This window comes from Aspergillus foveolatus (genome assembly GCF_047715535.1).
Source record: "Aspergillus foveolatus strain CBS 279.81 unplaced genomic scaffold BDW70scaffold_4, whole genome shotgun sequence".
Taxonomy (NCBI): Eukaryota; Fungi; Ascomycota; class Eurotiomycetes; order Eurotiales; family Aspergillaceae; genus Aspergillus; species Aspergillus foveolatus.
Genome location: NW_027396068.1, coordinates 515,377 through 527,846, shown reverse-complemented (window position 1 = coordinate 527,846; position 12,470 = coordinate 515,377). Strand labels below are relative to the sequence as shown.

General features: G+C 51.8%; 5 protein-coding genes across 5 annotated transcripts; 2 read left to right on the top strand and 3 right to left on the bottom strand.

Annotated features, from left to right (window-relative positions):
• Positions 1–1,577: 1,577 nt before the first annotated feature.
• BDW70DRAFT_128604 (RNA 3'-terminal phosphate cyclase/enolpyruvate transferase) lies at positions 1,578–3,407 on the bottom strand. Its single transcript, XM_073735459.1, has one exon. The coding sequence runs from the start codon at positions 3,392–3,394 to the stop codon at positions 2,183–2,185; it is 1,212 nt and encodes a 403-aa protein (XP_073599980.1). The 5' UTR covers positions 3,395–3,407; the 3' UTR covers positions 1,578–2,182.
• A 178-nt stretch (positions 3,408–3,585) lies between these two features.
• BDW70DRAFT_128603 (3-hydroxyanthranilate 3,4-dioxygenase) lies at positions 3,586–4,470 on the top strand. Its single transcript, XM_073735458.1, has 2 exons — positions 3,586–3,679; positions 3,804–4,470. The coding sequence occupies exons 1-2, from the start codon at positions 3,648–3,650 to the stop codon at positions 4,354–4,356; spliced, it is 585 nt and encodes a 194-aa protein (XP_073599979.1). The 5' UTR covers positions 3,586–3,647; the 3' UTR covers positions 4,357–4,470.
• On the bottom strand, positions 4,356–4,755 carry BDW70DRAFT_83269 (uncharacterized protein). The gene has a single exon (XM_073744971.1). It carries the CDS (start codon positions 4,657–4,659, stop codon positions 4,447–4,449), a length of 213 nt encoding a protein of 70 aa, XP_073599978.1. The 5' UTR covers positions 4,660–4,755; the 3' UTR covers positions 4,356–4,446.
• On the bottom strand, positions 4,471–7,257 carry BDW70DRAFT_128601 (CAP-Gly domain containing linker protein BIK1). Its single transcript, XM_073735457.1, has one exon. The coding sequence runs from the start codon at positions 6,860–6,862 to the stop codon at positions 4,853–4,855; it is 2,010 nt and encodes a 669-aa protein (XP_073599977.1). The 5' UTR covers positions 6,863–7,257; the 3' UTR covers positions 4,471–4,852.
• Positions 7,258–8,196: 939 nt separating this feature from the next.
• Positions 8,197–12,085, top strand: BDW70DRAFT_147429 (putative serine/threonine protein kinase ENV7; the record flags this gene model as incomplete). Its single annotated transcript, XM_073738718.1, has 9 exons — positions 8,197–8,316; positions 8,369–8,978; positions 9,025–9,545; positions 10,103–10,285; positions 10,403–10,555; positions 10,611–10,775; positions 10,820–11,277; positions 11,324–11,433; positions 11,520–12,085. The coding sequence occupies 9 exons, from the start codon at positions 8,197–8,199 to the stop codon at positions 12,083–12,085; spliced, it is 2,886 nt and encodes a 961-aa protein (XP_073599976.1).
• Positions 12,086–12,470: the final 385 nt, after the last annotated feature.

Below are 12,470 nucleotides of genomic sequence, written 5' to 3'. Positions count from 1 at the left end.
CATGATACAGGGAAGTATCCCTCAGCGACCCTATTTCTTACCAAGCTCCTCATCCATACATACCTCCAGACAACAGTAAAAACACAACCAGTCCCGCAAGAAAGCCACGAGGGCAAAAAGCCTTGACCGAGGTACAGGGGAGTATATGGTAAACAAGCCCTAATACAATGCATACCCCCGTCACAGGTACACCCATTTTAACAGAGACAAACTAAGAACACAATCAATCTCCACATTTTGGTAATAGCCAGGGGTACTCCATGAGGGATACCTTGCCGGGATACAGCGTAGATACGGGAGCGAACCATCCTTCCTCCACATATGACCTCCCTGAAAACGTGGTTGTAGAATATACAGACACATAGGCGAATGTACAAGTCGCTGGCGAGTCGGATTGCCCACGTTCCCATCACACAGAGGAGTGTGAGGCCAGCCTGGGAGGATAGTCAGTACAATTGCAGATCTATGGAAATAGGGTGGGATGAGATGGGGAACTCACAGACTCAATAGTCTTCACTGAATGGCCCACAGTACCAGAGTTATGCTTGCTGGCAAGGTGTTTATTTGAGGTACAACAGGACAAGACAAATATGGACAACATAGCCTAACAAACAGAGTGATGCATACGTAACTTCAATTTGGTCTCAAGGAGTAGTCGGTGACAAGAAAAAGAACAAAGGGACAAGAGGAGACGAACAAGAAGGCTAATCAGGACGATATCAAGGGACATACTGGCAAGTAAAGTGCTTTGTATTTCTTCTTTTTTCTTTCTTTCTTTCTTTCTTCCTTCCTTCCTTTCTTTCTTTCCTCTTTCTCTTTCTTCCCTTACTTCCCTTTATATCTCTTTCTTTTTCTTCTTTCTTGTTTCAGTCTTTTTATATGACACAGTTGAGACCAGTATGGTCATAAGCAGGGTTCGGGATACAAACAGGGCGCATAGGCACGAGATGGGGCAAAGGCCGGACAGAACACCAGACATCCAATACATCGACACACACGTCTGGACGAAAATCAGTAGCCACGGTATGATATTAGGGCGCAGAAATCAGGAACGTACAATGGGCAATACGGGCACCAGGAGAGGCAAGGGAGTTGGATGGAGAAGGAAAGAAGAATGGAAGACGAGAGAGTGAAAAGGGAGCTTATATAGGAAGAGCCCTTCGGCATTCGGCCCTCGCTAGATCGCTGCTTACCAATCTCGGAGTGCCGAAAGGGCGACATATCTGAAATGGGAGGGCGTGAACAGGGGTTACTTCCCATTCGGGACGATTTGAGGCTGTATCGGTACCAACGGTGACCATACGCGCATACCATAACGAGGGATGCTGTAGGAAAGAGAAGTCAGTCATGCAGTCTGACATCCGGTCGTCGTGCAGCGCTTCTGATTCGAACATATCATGTAACATCCCACGCAACGGCGTTTTTAGGGCTTGATTGGCTACTTTCCTCAGTAACGGACGTTCTTCCTGAGTGAGGTGTTAACGATGCGTTAGGTATAGCTCTCTTACACTACAGTAGGACGAGAGTCGGCGCCGTGTCTCGGTTCGACGTCGACGCTCAGGTAACGGTTGGTCCAGGTCAGTTTATATGAGAGGATAAAATAGAAGCACAGTTAAGTCCAAATGTGAGCAAGCTTAGGAACGAAAAAGGTTGACTGCATGTGCTTATATACAGGAAAGCCGGTTCAACCTTTTGAGCCTCCTCCTTTGTAGGGCAATGCAACCATATTAAATACAGTGGGTATCATATAGATGTAGTAGGTAAACTGGTTATGGACACTTTGTAAAGCGCCTTGCCATCGAGTCGTTGTTGGCATGAGTCTGGCGCATAGGTTGCTCATTGCGCTGCGCCGAGTTATACAGCTGTACGTCCTGAGCAGACCTGCGTCCTCGCGGCGCTGACCTGTCCAGCAGTAGGACTTCGCGATGCTTGATTTCCAGCGTCAACTGATGCCAGATGGAGGTAATTGGCGAACACCAGGGTTTGATGCGGGATGTCCACATATGGAAGGCGCCACCTAGCCCTAGCGCTCGAGATGTTGTGTTGCGTGAAGGCCTCCACGCACTCCGACGGATAGAAGTAAATAACATCATGCTAACCATTCAAGCTGCTGAAAACAAGCTGCGACCGGGAACCGAGACGAGCCGCTCGCTGGTGGCTCGGTTTTGCAACAAAGGATAGATCAAGCGACCTTTCGTCCCACATTGCCAATACCGCGTCCAACAACGCTGATGATGACATCGTTACTTTCATCCCCAGCGTCTCTCAGACCCCAACCTGGGGCACCAAACTTCATCAAGTCCCTTGCCAGCTGGATCGAGCTCTCGTCCCCGATAATGTCACGACCGACCTGGATACGGCCTACGTCCTCAGATCCCATGGTCATCAATCCAATCATAATGGGAAAAGCTGCAGGGGCAACACATCCGCCCTTTGAGATCGTCTCAAGTAGTTGGTATGCGCACTGCTTCCCAATATCCTCAGGCGGCTGACCACCACTAGGAGGGCACGCCACGTCAGCTGAGAACAGGCAGCCGGTCGAAGATTCGGCAACAAGAGACAAGCCAAAACCGAGGCCGATCTTCTTCTTCGCTGAAGGGTTGTTTCTTTCCGGGGCGGGAACGAGTGGAGCTGACGACACGTCCGAGAAGATATAAGTGTCCGGGACAAGCGGGTTGAGGACACCGCGGCAAGTGTCAATCATCCTGGCGTTGTTCGAAGCAGAGACTCCAACAGAGTATGCTACTCCGCGTACCCTCTTGATCCTCCCAGCGTTCATTAAATGCAGAGTCTTGGGGAGTCGAACTTGATGGCCGAAGACCAATTGGACCTCTCCACCACCGCCTCTTCCGTTAGGCCCAGGGTTTGATCTCCGGAGCACACGCAACTCTATGTTGTTGAAAATACCGAACTGGTTGAAGAGCGGCAGGATCGCGGTTCGGACGCTGTCCACAGACATGTCCCCGGTTGGTGTTGAGGAAGTAATCACACCGGGACCGGTGAAAAGAACTTTAATTGGGGCTTTGGAGAAAGGGGCCAGGAGGCATAAGGGGATAAGGAAGTAGCTGACACCGCGAGTACATCCTGCTGGAATCTCGTGCCTAATTACACCACCGCTGCTTGCTCCAACGCCAGAAGCAGTTCCTGTGATTAGACCTGGTTTGTAGACAATGATCGTACCAGTGTACGAAATCTCCATTTGTGAGCCATTTGTGACAGCCTCAAGTAACCGAAGGAATGAAATTTCGTGCGGTGCAAGACCTGGGTTGGTAGGAGAGGAAGGACGAATCTGCGAGATATGGACTGTGCGGCCGGTCAGGGTAGAGAACACGAGGCGGTAGACGAAGTTCTTGTGACCGGTAAGTTTGATGGGCGGTTGCGAGGTGGTCGCCATGGCTGCAATAACAAGTCTTATCAAATGGCCTCGACTTCTCTTTTCGAAGTAGTCAATTCATGATTCCGAAAAACGAAACTCAAGAAAATCTTCCGGAGCCTTATTGTTCCGTTCCGGGAGTGGACATAAGCTTGGCTTATCTCCGAGATGGGATGATCTACTGTTCAGTGATCACAAAGCTCAAGCGGTAGCAACATAAGCTTCAATCGCAAAATAACACCTTATCGTAAATCAGCTCTGAGCAAAAAGAACAATGCTGCCACCAGCTCTGAATATTCCAAAATGGTATCTCCGTCCGGCATTCCTCCCATACACCTGCATGCATTGATAGTATTAACTGATCTACCCCTCCCCCGCCTTCCCCAACCCGGGAACAGGTCAACTAACAGCAACTTTCAAACCCATCCAGGCTTGAAGCCAACTCCCACCTCCTCCAACCCCCGGTAAACAACTACTGCGTCTACCACCCCTCCTCTCCCGCAACCTCTGGGTACACGGTGATGATAGTCGGCGGCCCGAACGCCCGCACTGACTACCACATCAACTCGACTCCCGAATTCTTCTACCAATACCGGGGCTCCATGCTTCTCAAGACTGTGGACACGAGCACCACCCCGCCCACCTTCCAAGACATTCCGATCCATGAGGGTTCCCTGTTCTTATTGCCCGCGAACACACCGCACTGCCCCGTGCGCTTTAAGGATACGGTGGGCGTGGTCATGGAGCAGCCAAGACCTGGGAATGTGGAGGATGCGATGAGGTGGTACTGTCGGAAGGAGGGATGTGGGGAAGTAGTTTGGGAGAAGAGGTTTGTCTGTACGGATCTGGGGACGCAGGTGAAGGATGTGGTGGAGGAGTTTGCGAGCGATGAGGGAAAGAGAACGTGCAAGGCGTGCGGGACGATCGCGGAGTCGAGGTTCAAGGAAGGGGAGGTCGTACAGCCTCCCAGGACACCGGAGTAGATCGGTCAGATGCGATGATGAGATGAGGTATGATAAAAAAAGTAGGGTGTCGGGGTTAGTGGTGAACACCATGTATAAGTTAGAGAACTTCTAATTATCAATTATGGCGCCAGCGGCTAGTACTAGTAGTATGACATGCGCGACGTAGGGCTCCAAGAGAGATGAATTGAGGGATGAATGGTGAGGTTGTTCCGGATCCGGGGATCGCAAGATAGCTGACAACGACCTTGCAACAAAGAAATCAATACTAATAAAACAATTATCCAAGCGGCCGAGCCGAGTTGCAGTGCGAACATGCTTCATCTGGTATATGGAACAGAGCGCGAGAACGAGAGCAAAAGCAGAAACCTAGCATTAGTACATGGGTATGCGTATGGTACGGTTCATGCAAGACAATTATAAGAGGTAGATAGAAGGTAATAACGAACCCGCTAAAGCCAGTTTAAAGGGTAGCCATGTCACGTCAGTTACTCGGAACCATCATAGACTGTTGTTCTTAATCATCAAACGGGCAGTCTATGCTCTCGTGTCCGTCCCGCTCGCAGAGAGCGCACCATTTCGTCTCATCAATGACGCCGCTCGCCTTGCCTGCGACAGGGTCCATGGACGATGTCAAACCCACCCCCCGGAGACCCTCAAGGACAACGTCACGTCCGGTCTTTTGAGAAGTGGCGTACTGGCTGCGGCTCGACGAGGGCGAGTGTGCGGAAGGTTTTTCGTCTACGGAGCTATCCTCGTGTGAAGGTTGCTCCTCTGGCGCAGGAGCGGGTTTATTATTCTTAGCCTCTGCGCCAAACATGTTTGTGCAGCTCAGAATGTCATGGCCGCCGGTCTCGCAAATCTCACACCAGAGGGAACCGCCATCCTCCGAGCGAGTGTCGGATTCTTGCGCATCAGATTCGTGCATCGTCTCCAGGCGAGCAGATGTGTCTGACGTGCCACGGCCGTGGGACGGGTATGCTGGGTACAAACCGTCCTGTGGAGCCTCGTCTTGCCAGTCTCCTGGGACCACCGTGCGGTCGGACAGTCGATGGGCATGATTGATGGTATGCCCATTGCTGATCTTCCCTGCTGAGCTGGTGGGTTTGTGCTGCACATTTGACTGCGTGACGGTGGAACTGCGGGTGCGACCATTTCCGTTGGCTTGAAGTTGCTGCAACTCGCGCTCAAGCTCCTCGATACGGTATGTCTTATGTTCGTTGACCCTTTCGTATTCTTGCACCCGCTGCTCCAGATCAGCCACATGGTCTGCATTGTGATCTGGTCGGGCCCCAAATCCGTTCTGCTGCAGCGCATGCAAGTCAGGGTCACCCCTGCTCAAAGAATGGATTATCGCTTTCAACCCGCGGATTTCATCATCCTTCTGCTCGAGTTCTCGTGAAAAATGTCCGTCTGGGCTCATGCGACTCTCTCTGGACACGCCAGAGCTTTCCCTTTCCTTCTTTAATTCCAGTTTCGTACGTTCGACCTCACCGCGTAAGAATTCCACTTCCGCTCTGGCCTCCGCTTCACCCCGGCGTGCATCTTCTAGCCCTTCCTCCAGCTCTGAGACGAGTTCCTCCAGCTGCTTAAGCTGTCGTGCAACGGCCTCAACATCCTCCCCGCGGTCCTGTAGTTCCTTGTTCTGCTGCATAAGCTCGTCAATCCGCTGCTCGTATACTCGTTCGGTCTCCGAAGCCGCTACTTCCAAGGTGTCGAGCGTACTCCTAAAGTCGGCGCGGTGCATGTCGAACTCCATGGTCAGTTGCGCAATGCGTTCATTCTTCTCTCGTAGCTGGGCACGGATCGACAACGCATCCGACCCTTCCAACTCCTCTAATGTCCTCTGGAAATCCGACAGTGTATTTGCCTGCTCCTCTAGCTGTTGGTCACGATCCAAAAGTTGCTTCTCAAGGGCCTTGACCTGCTCTTTCAGGTCCGATATCTCTGCACCCATAGAGTTCCGCCCGTAATCCGAGGTCCTGGCTGATGCCGGGCCGTCTTCAACACTGAATCTGGATGGCGGACGGTCGGATGCGCGGGACGGAGCCTTAACGGGGCTTCGGGAGAACCCGTTGGTGGGCGTTTTCGATGCAGCAGAGGGCGTCCGCAGCCCGGACAGACTCAGCTTCGGCGGCGGCGCGGTCACTCGGGGGGACTCTGATCTAGGTAAAGAAGGGCGTCTCATGCGCGGGGGCCGGGGTACAGAAACGCCAGGGCCGACGGATTTGCTGAAATTAACCGGTCGCGACGGAGTCGTGGGCGGATTAGAAACGGTGCGTCGAGTCACGTATTTATTGTTGTTGAGGGGCACAAAGATCCCGGATCCCGGCATAGCGGTCGCAAAGTACTTCTTTCCATCCACATCGCCACTGTTTTTCCCTCGTTTGGCGTGTTCCGGGGCAAGCTCGATGCCCGCAAACCTGCCCGGCTTGCCGGCGACGACCCCGACGAATCTCACGGTACCGTGCATCCCGCCGGGAACGTTGACGACGTCCCCGACCTGTATTTCATCCAGAGGCGCCATCTCTGTAGAGGTCGTTTAAGATTGGAAATCGGCGAAAGGCAGGTGTGGGGGAGAGAGTTGAAATAAGGAAGGAAAGAACAGAAGGGGGCTGCCCGAAGGAAAGAAAGTGAACGAAAGGGGAGGAAAAGGGATGGCAAAGAGTGGAGGCAGCAATAATGAACAACGAAACGAAACGAGAATAAGAACGATCAACGGGCAGTCATTCTGGAGCTGAAGCGCGTCTAGTGGGCTCTGGTCGGGGAAATCAGTACTTCGACGATGCCCAACAGCAATAATAAACAGAAGGTAGGCACGGATGAGCTGTCGGGAACCAGGAGGCAATGCAGGGGACTGAGACTCGAGGTCTCAACGGGCAGCATTAAATTTAGTGTCGTCATGCGACTAGACCGAGTAGCGCAGGGACTATGCCTTAGTCTGATATTTATTTTTATTTTGTACCTGTATCTTCCAGGCTGTCTTCTGTTCAGGAGTCCGATCAACGCACGAACCATGGTCCATGTCCACGATTTCTCCCCGCAATCAGGAACCTTGAACTGTCAGGCAGTTTGCAACCTTTACATACGGCCACACGGTTTGTGCCACTAGACTTGGGCGCAGGGAACTTTACTATAATTACTGCCCGCCATGAGTCCTGTGGGCTGCACTCCCTATTTCAGCCTCGATCGGGACCCCCATACCAACCCCAATCCTCACTTATCTCATCATGGATCTCCCGATAACAGCTCTCCTGATATATTTAGAATCTCAATGTTAGACAGGCTTGCATTGTTGGACAGTCTTGATATTCATTCATATTCAATCAGCCGAGACATCGAATCAGACTCGTGGAAAAAGCTTAGCAGGTGGCAATGTATTTCAAGAATCCAACCGATTACCGGCGGCATCGAGACTGAACGTAAATGTTCATTCGATGTTCATTCGAGGCTTTTGTTAGATCGGGCGGAAGTAGTGGTCGAGCTGTAATTTATATTTCTGCACTCGGCAACAAGGGCGAACAGCAGCGACGACCATATAGGTCAAGCACTCAGCACTAGAAGCTCGAGATATGCATAGCGAGCAAAGACACTTCATCAAACAACATGATACCAAGTCCTTTGTACGAAAGTACTTCGTACAATGGCACCCAGTGGGAGTGGCTCAGGAGTGGCTTGCCTGTTGGCAGCCTGTTGCTTGGGGCCAGTTGTCTCCTCTCCGCCTTTCCGCCCGTCTCGTTGCGATGTGGAGCCAACGTTCTTACTGCATCAACATCATAGAGATAACTTTGGATCTTCGAACCTATCCGTCTATGCATTGAAGCCCCTTGAAATGCTGAATTGACCGTCTGTACCTTCAACATGGCTCAATACTTCTTCGATCTCCTGTACAACTTTACAGATTGCATGTGCTGCTTCCCCAGCTCGCCGCAACTGAAGATTAACAACCGCAGCTTCAAACTGCTGCGGCTCCTGGGCGAGGTATAAGGCTTATACCCTTTTAGTGACTTCGCTGACGGGATTATCTTTATAGGGAGGCTTTTCCTACGTGTACCTCGTCCAAGACAAGTCCACATCCGAGCTATTCGCGCTCAAGAAGATCCGATGCCCGTTCGGCCAGGAATCCGTGTCGCAGGCCCTCAAGGAGGTAGAGGCTTACAGCCTATTTACGTCGGAGAAGAATATTATCCATTCGATCGACCACTGCGTCTCAACAGAATCTGGGTCTAAGTTTCGCAGTGATGGCGGAGAGGCCGGTTCCAAGACGGTCTACATTCTGCTGCCCTACTATCAACGGGGGAACCTACAGGACGCAATCAACGCAAACCTTGTGAACCAGACGCGATTCCCCGAGAAGCGCCTCATGGTTCTTATGCTTGGAGTTGCCCAGGCATTGCGCGCGATGCATCAGTACCGCGTCAAGAGCGGGTCTGGGCCGACGCGCAAGGCCAAGGCTGTGAGGAAAGAGGGCGCAGAGGCCGATGCAGAGATGCGGAAGGGGAAGGGAAAGCGGCGGAATAGTCAGCCTGCTGGGGAAGAGGACTCTGAAAATGAGCCGCTGATGGATGACGAGGTCACTCAGAGCCAGGAAGGATATGAGGATGGAAACCTGCGCCCCTATGCGCACCGAGATATCAAGCCTGGTAGGTACCACTCCACTAAAGCTGGTTCTCTATACTGACCAAACAGGCAATATCATGATAGATGACGACGGACAAAGTCCGATCCTGATGGATCTCGGGTCGCTGGCGCCCAGTCCAATCGCCATCACCTCCCGCTCACTCGCGCTAGCGGTTCAAGATACCGCGGCGGAGCACAGTACCATGCCGTACCGAGCGCCAGAACTCTTCGACGTCAAGACCGGATCGATCATCGACACCAAAGTGGATATTTGGTCTTTGGGATGCACACTCTACGCCTGCTTAGTGGGGAAGAGCCCGTTCGAAGCTCGAAGTGAAGAGACAGGGGGTAGTCTGAGTATGTGCGTACTCGGCGGAGACTGGAGGTTCCCCGATGAAAAATCCGGAGCGACCAAGGGCAAAGGCAAGGCTGGTGAGCAGCCAAAGCAGGATAGTGCCACTTCTATCAGCGCTCCCGTCAAGGAGGTCGTGCGCCGGTGCTTGCAGGTCGAGCCCGCTGACCGTCCCGATATTGACGAGCTGATTCAATTGCTTAAAGAAGTTATCAGAGAGCTGCCGGATGACGACGTGGTGGGTTGAATCAAGTCCCAGCGTGGTGCCATTCCTCTTTGTCTTTTTTGCGCCTGCTAGATAACCCGTCGGTTCCATTTATTACCAAATTGTACACTACCTATACTGAACATATCATCTATTCGATTAATCGCTTTCTGCTTTGGGACCGTGAAATTAAGGATTTAGACCTCGGAAGTGACTCTTCTCCCCGCTCCAACCCTACTCCAACTCTTAACTCTCCAATCCTTCCTCTATCCCAGAAAGAGAGGGGGTATCCCGTCTCTGCACGGGCTGTGACACCTCCTAGCCAGAACAAGAAAGTCTAACCTCCTGAGGTCGCCCAATGGACCCGCGCGGGAAACAGAATGACAGGCCTTGCAATCGTCTTATCAAGGGGTACCTTGAGCTGACGTTGATAACGAATTGGAGATGCATGCATGACCCTCGAAGCTTATCAGGGAATATATACGCCCCTGCGAAGGTTATGCATATATTCCGACTTCTCTCCTTCTGTCTAACCTGAACCAAAATCCTCTTGGATCAGCACGTTTCAAAGAAAGAATAACATGCTGCAGACACCAATTATTGACCGAGATGCCATCCCTGGCACCTTCACGCTCATAGATGAAAACCACGTTCTTACAACCCGCCATCTCGATTCTGGCGACCGCGACATTGTTCTAGTTCCTGAGCCTTCCGACGACCCAGATGATCCACTAAACTGGTCGCCACGGCGAAAGCTGTTGTCTACAGTCTGCGTCAGCGCGTAAGAACCTAAGACTACCTGACAAGTAGAGTGCAGCAGTTCTGAATGTCGTAGGTACACCCTATTCGCGGGCATTGCTTGTGCAAATGTCTACTCGGTCCTGACCCAGCTGTCTGAAGAGACCAAGATCTCGGTAAGCACGCTGAATGAAGGAACAGGGTACATGTTTTTGCTGGCCGGTTGGGGACTGCTGTTCTGGCAGCCTTTGGCTCTGCAGTATGGGAAGCGGATCACGTATCTGCTTTCGCTTGCGGGGATGGTGGTGAGCTTGCATCTTAAATAGCATTAGTTTCTGACGGACTACTAAAGAGTGATAGTGTACTAGTGTCTGGGGGTATGTCTACTATTGCCTCTGGTCGAACCCCGCTAATGTTGACAGCCCGTATGTACAGAGCAACGGGGAATGGATCGCTAGAAGTATCATCACGGGCTTCTTCCTAGCCCCAATCGAGGCTCTCCCGGAGGTGTCTGTCACCGACGTGGTATGTCTAGCAGCCTTATTCTCTTCGATCAACTAACTATATAGTACTTCACCCATGAACGCGGAACATACATGGGTCTGTACGCCTTCTTTTTAGCCGGAAGCAACTACTTTGCCCCCGTGATTTGCGGGTTCATCGCAGAGTACCATGGCTGGAGATGGGTGTTTTACTGGCCGGCAATATTCTGCGGCGCGGCTATGGTCGTACTATTTTTCCTCATGGAGGAGACGAACTATGCCCGGCAGAGACCTAGAATGGCTGATCGTGCAGTAGAAGTTTCTGTATCTGAGAATGACAACCAAAAGGATAATGAGAAAGATCCGATGCGGTCGACGCCGTCGAGTCAGAGTCGAAGTGACCCGGAGGTTGGAGTAATGTATACCAAGAAGGCGTACATGCAGAAACTCTCCATCTTGGGGCCTCGTCAGGCTAGGAATAACATGCTTCGTCGTACCTGGCAGACAATTTATTACTTGAGCTGGCCGGTGATCTTCTACGCAGGGTGTGTTTATTCAATGCTAATACTGACTGAGGCTGACTTCTCCCAGATTCTCATACGGATCATATCTCATATGGTTCAATGTCTTGAATGCAACCGCTTCGTTGATTTTGGGTTCTGCGCCGTATGGCTTCAGGTACGCATTACACCTGATAACCTGTAGCCCCAAACTAACCTTACTAGCTCGTCAATGGTAGGCCTCAGCTATCTCGCATGTTGCCTCGGCGTCATTCTTGGGTGAGTAGCCCTAAATCTAACATACTGTTCCCAAGCAGGTCTAAGAGAGAATAGATCCCTTTTCACTGGCCGCTTCAGCGACTACCTAACCCTAAAGCTCGCGCGACGCAACGCCGGTATCATGGAGGCCGAGCACCGCTTGTACCCCTTCTCCCTGTGCCTAATCCTGGTTCCGTCCTCGCTAATCCTCTGGGGAGTCGGCGCTGCACATGGCATCCACTGGTTCGGGCTACTGGTTGCGATGTGCCTGCTCGCACTCACAAACACAGCCGGAATCACTTTGAGCGTGAACTATCTTGTTGACAGTTATCGCGAGCTTAGCGGGGACGCAATGGCGACTGTTATTCTGGTGCGTAATACCATGTCGTTTGCGATTGGGTATGGGATTACGCCCTGGGTTGAGCGGCTGGGGTACCAGGATTGTTTTGTCTCGGCGGCGTTTGTGGGCTTGGCTTGTTCGGCTGTTTTTTTGGTCATGGTCAAGTGGGGGAAGGGGCGTAGGGTTAGGAGTCGCGAGAGGTATTGGGGTGTTGTGGAAGACAATTGGGAGAGGGGCATGGGCGGCGGGCATTAGCTTGTTTCGTTCTGGGAATGTTGTATACCTATCATAAGACAGGATGGTGTAGGACTCGGTGATAGTGTGAATCCATGATCTGAAGGTTAACCTAATTAGCGCCTGTCATGAGCCGATGACAACTGGTTGAATAGAGCTGAATCAATAGGTCGGCTCTGATGAAGGCTGAAGCTAAAGAAGCGCACAGCGCCGGAGATTGTGCCTTCCTAGTACGGTACTGTTGAGGCTATTCAAGTAGACACGCGCCGTAGGTTGACAGTCATGATTCATGCTTTACACCTAGGCTGCCAACAACCACTCTAATTCAGACATTTCTCACAGCCTCACCACTTCGTGGGGTCAAGATGATGGACCCAGTCTCGCTGCGCAGTTTCTGGCTCCTGTT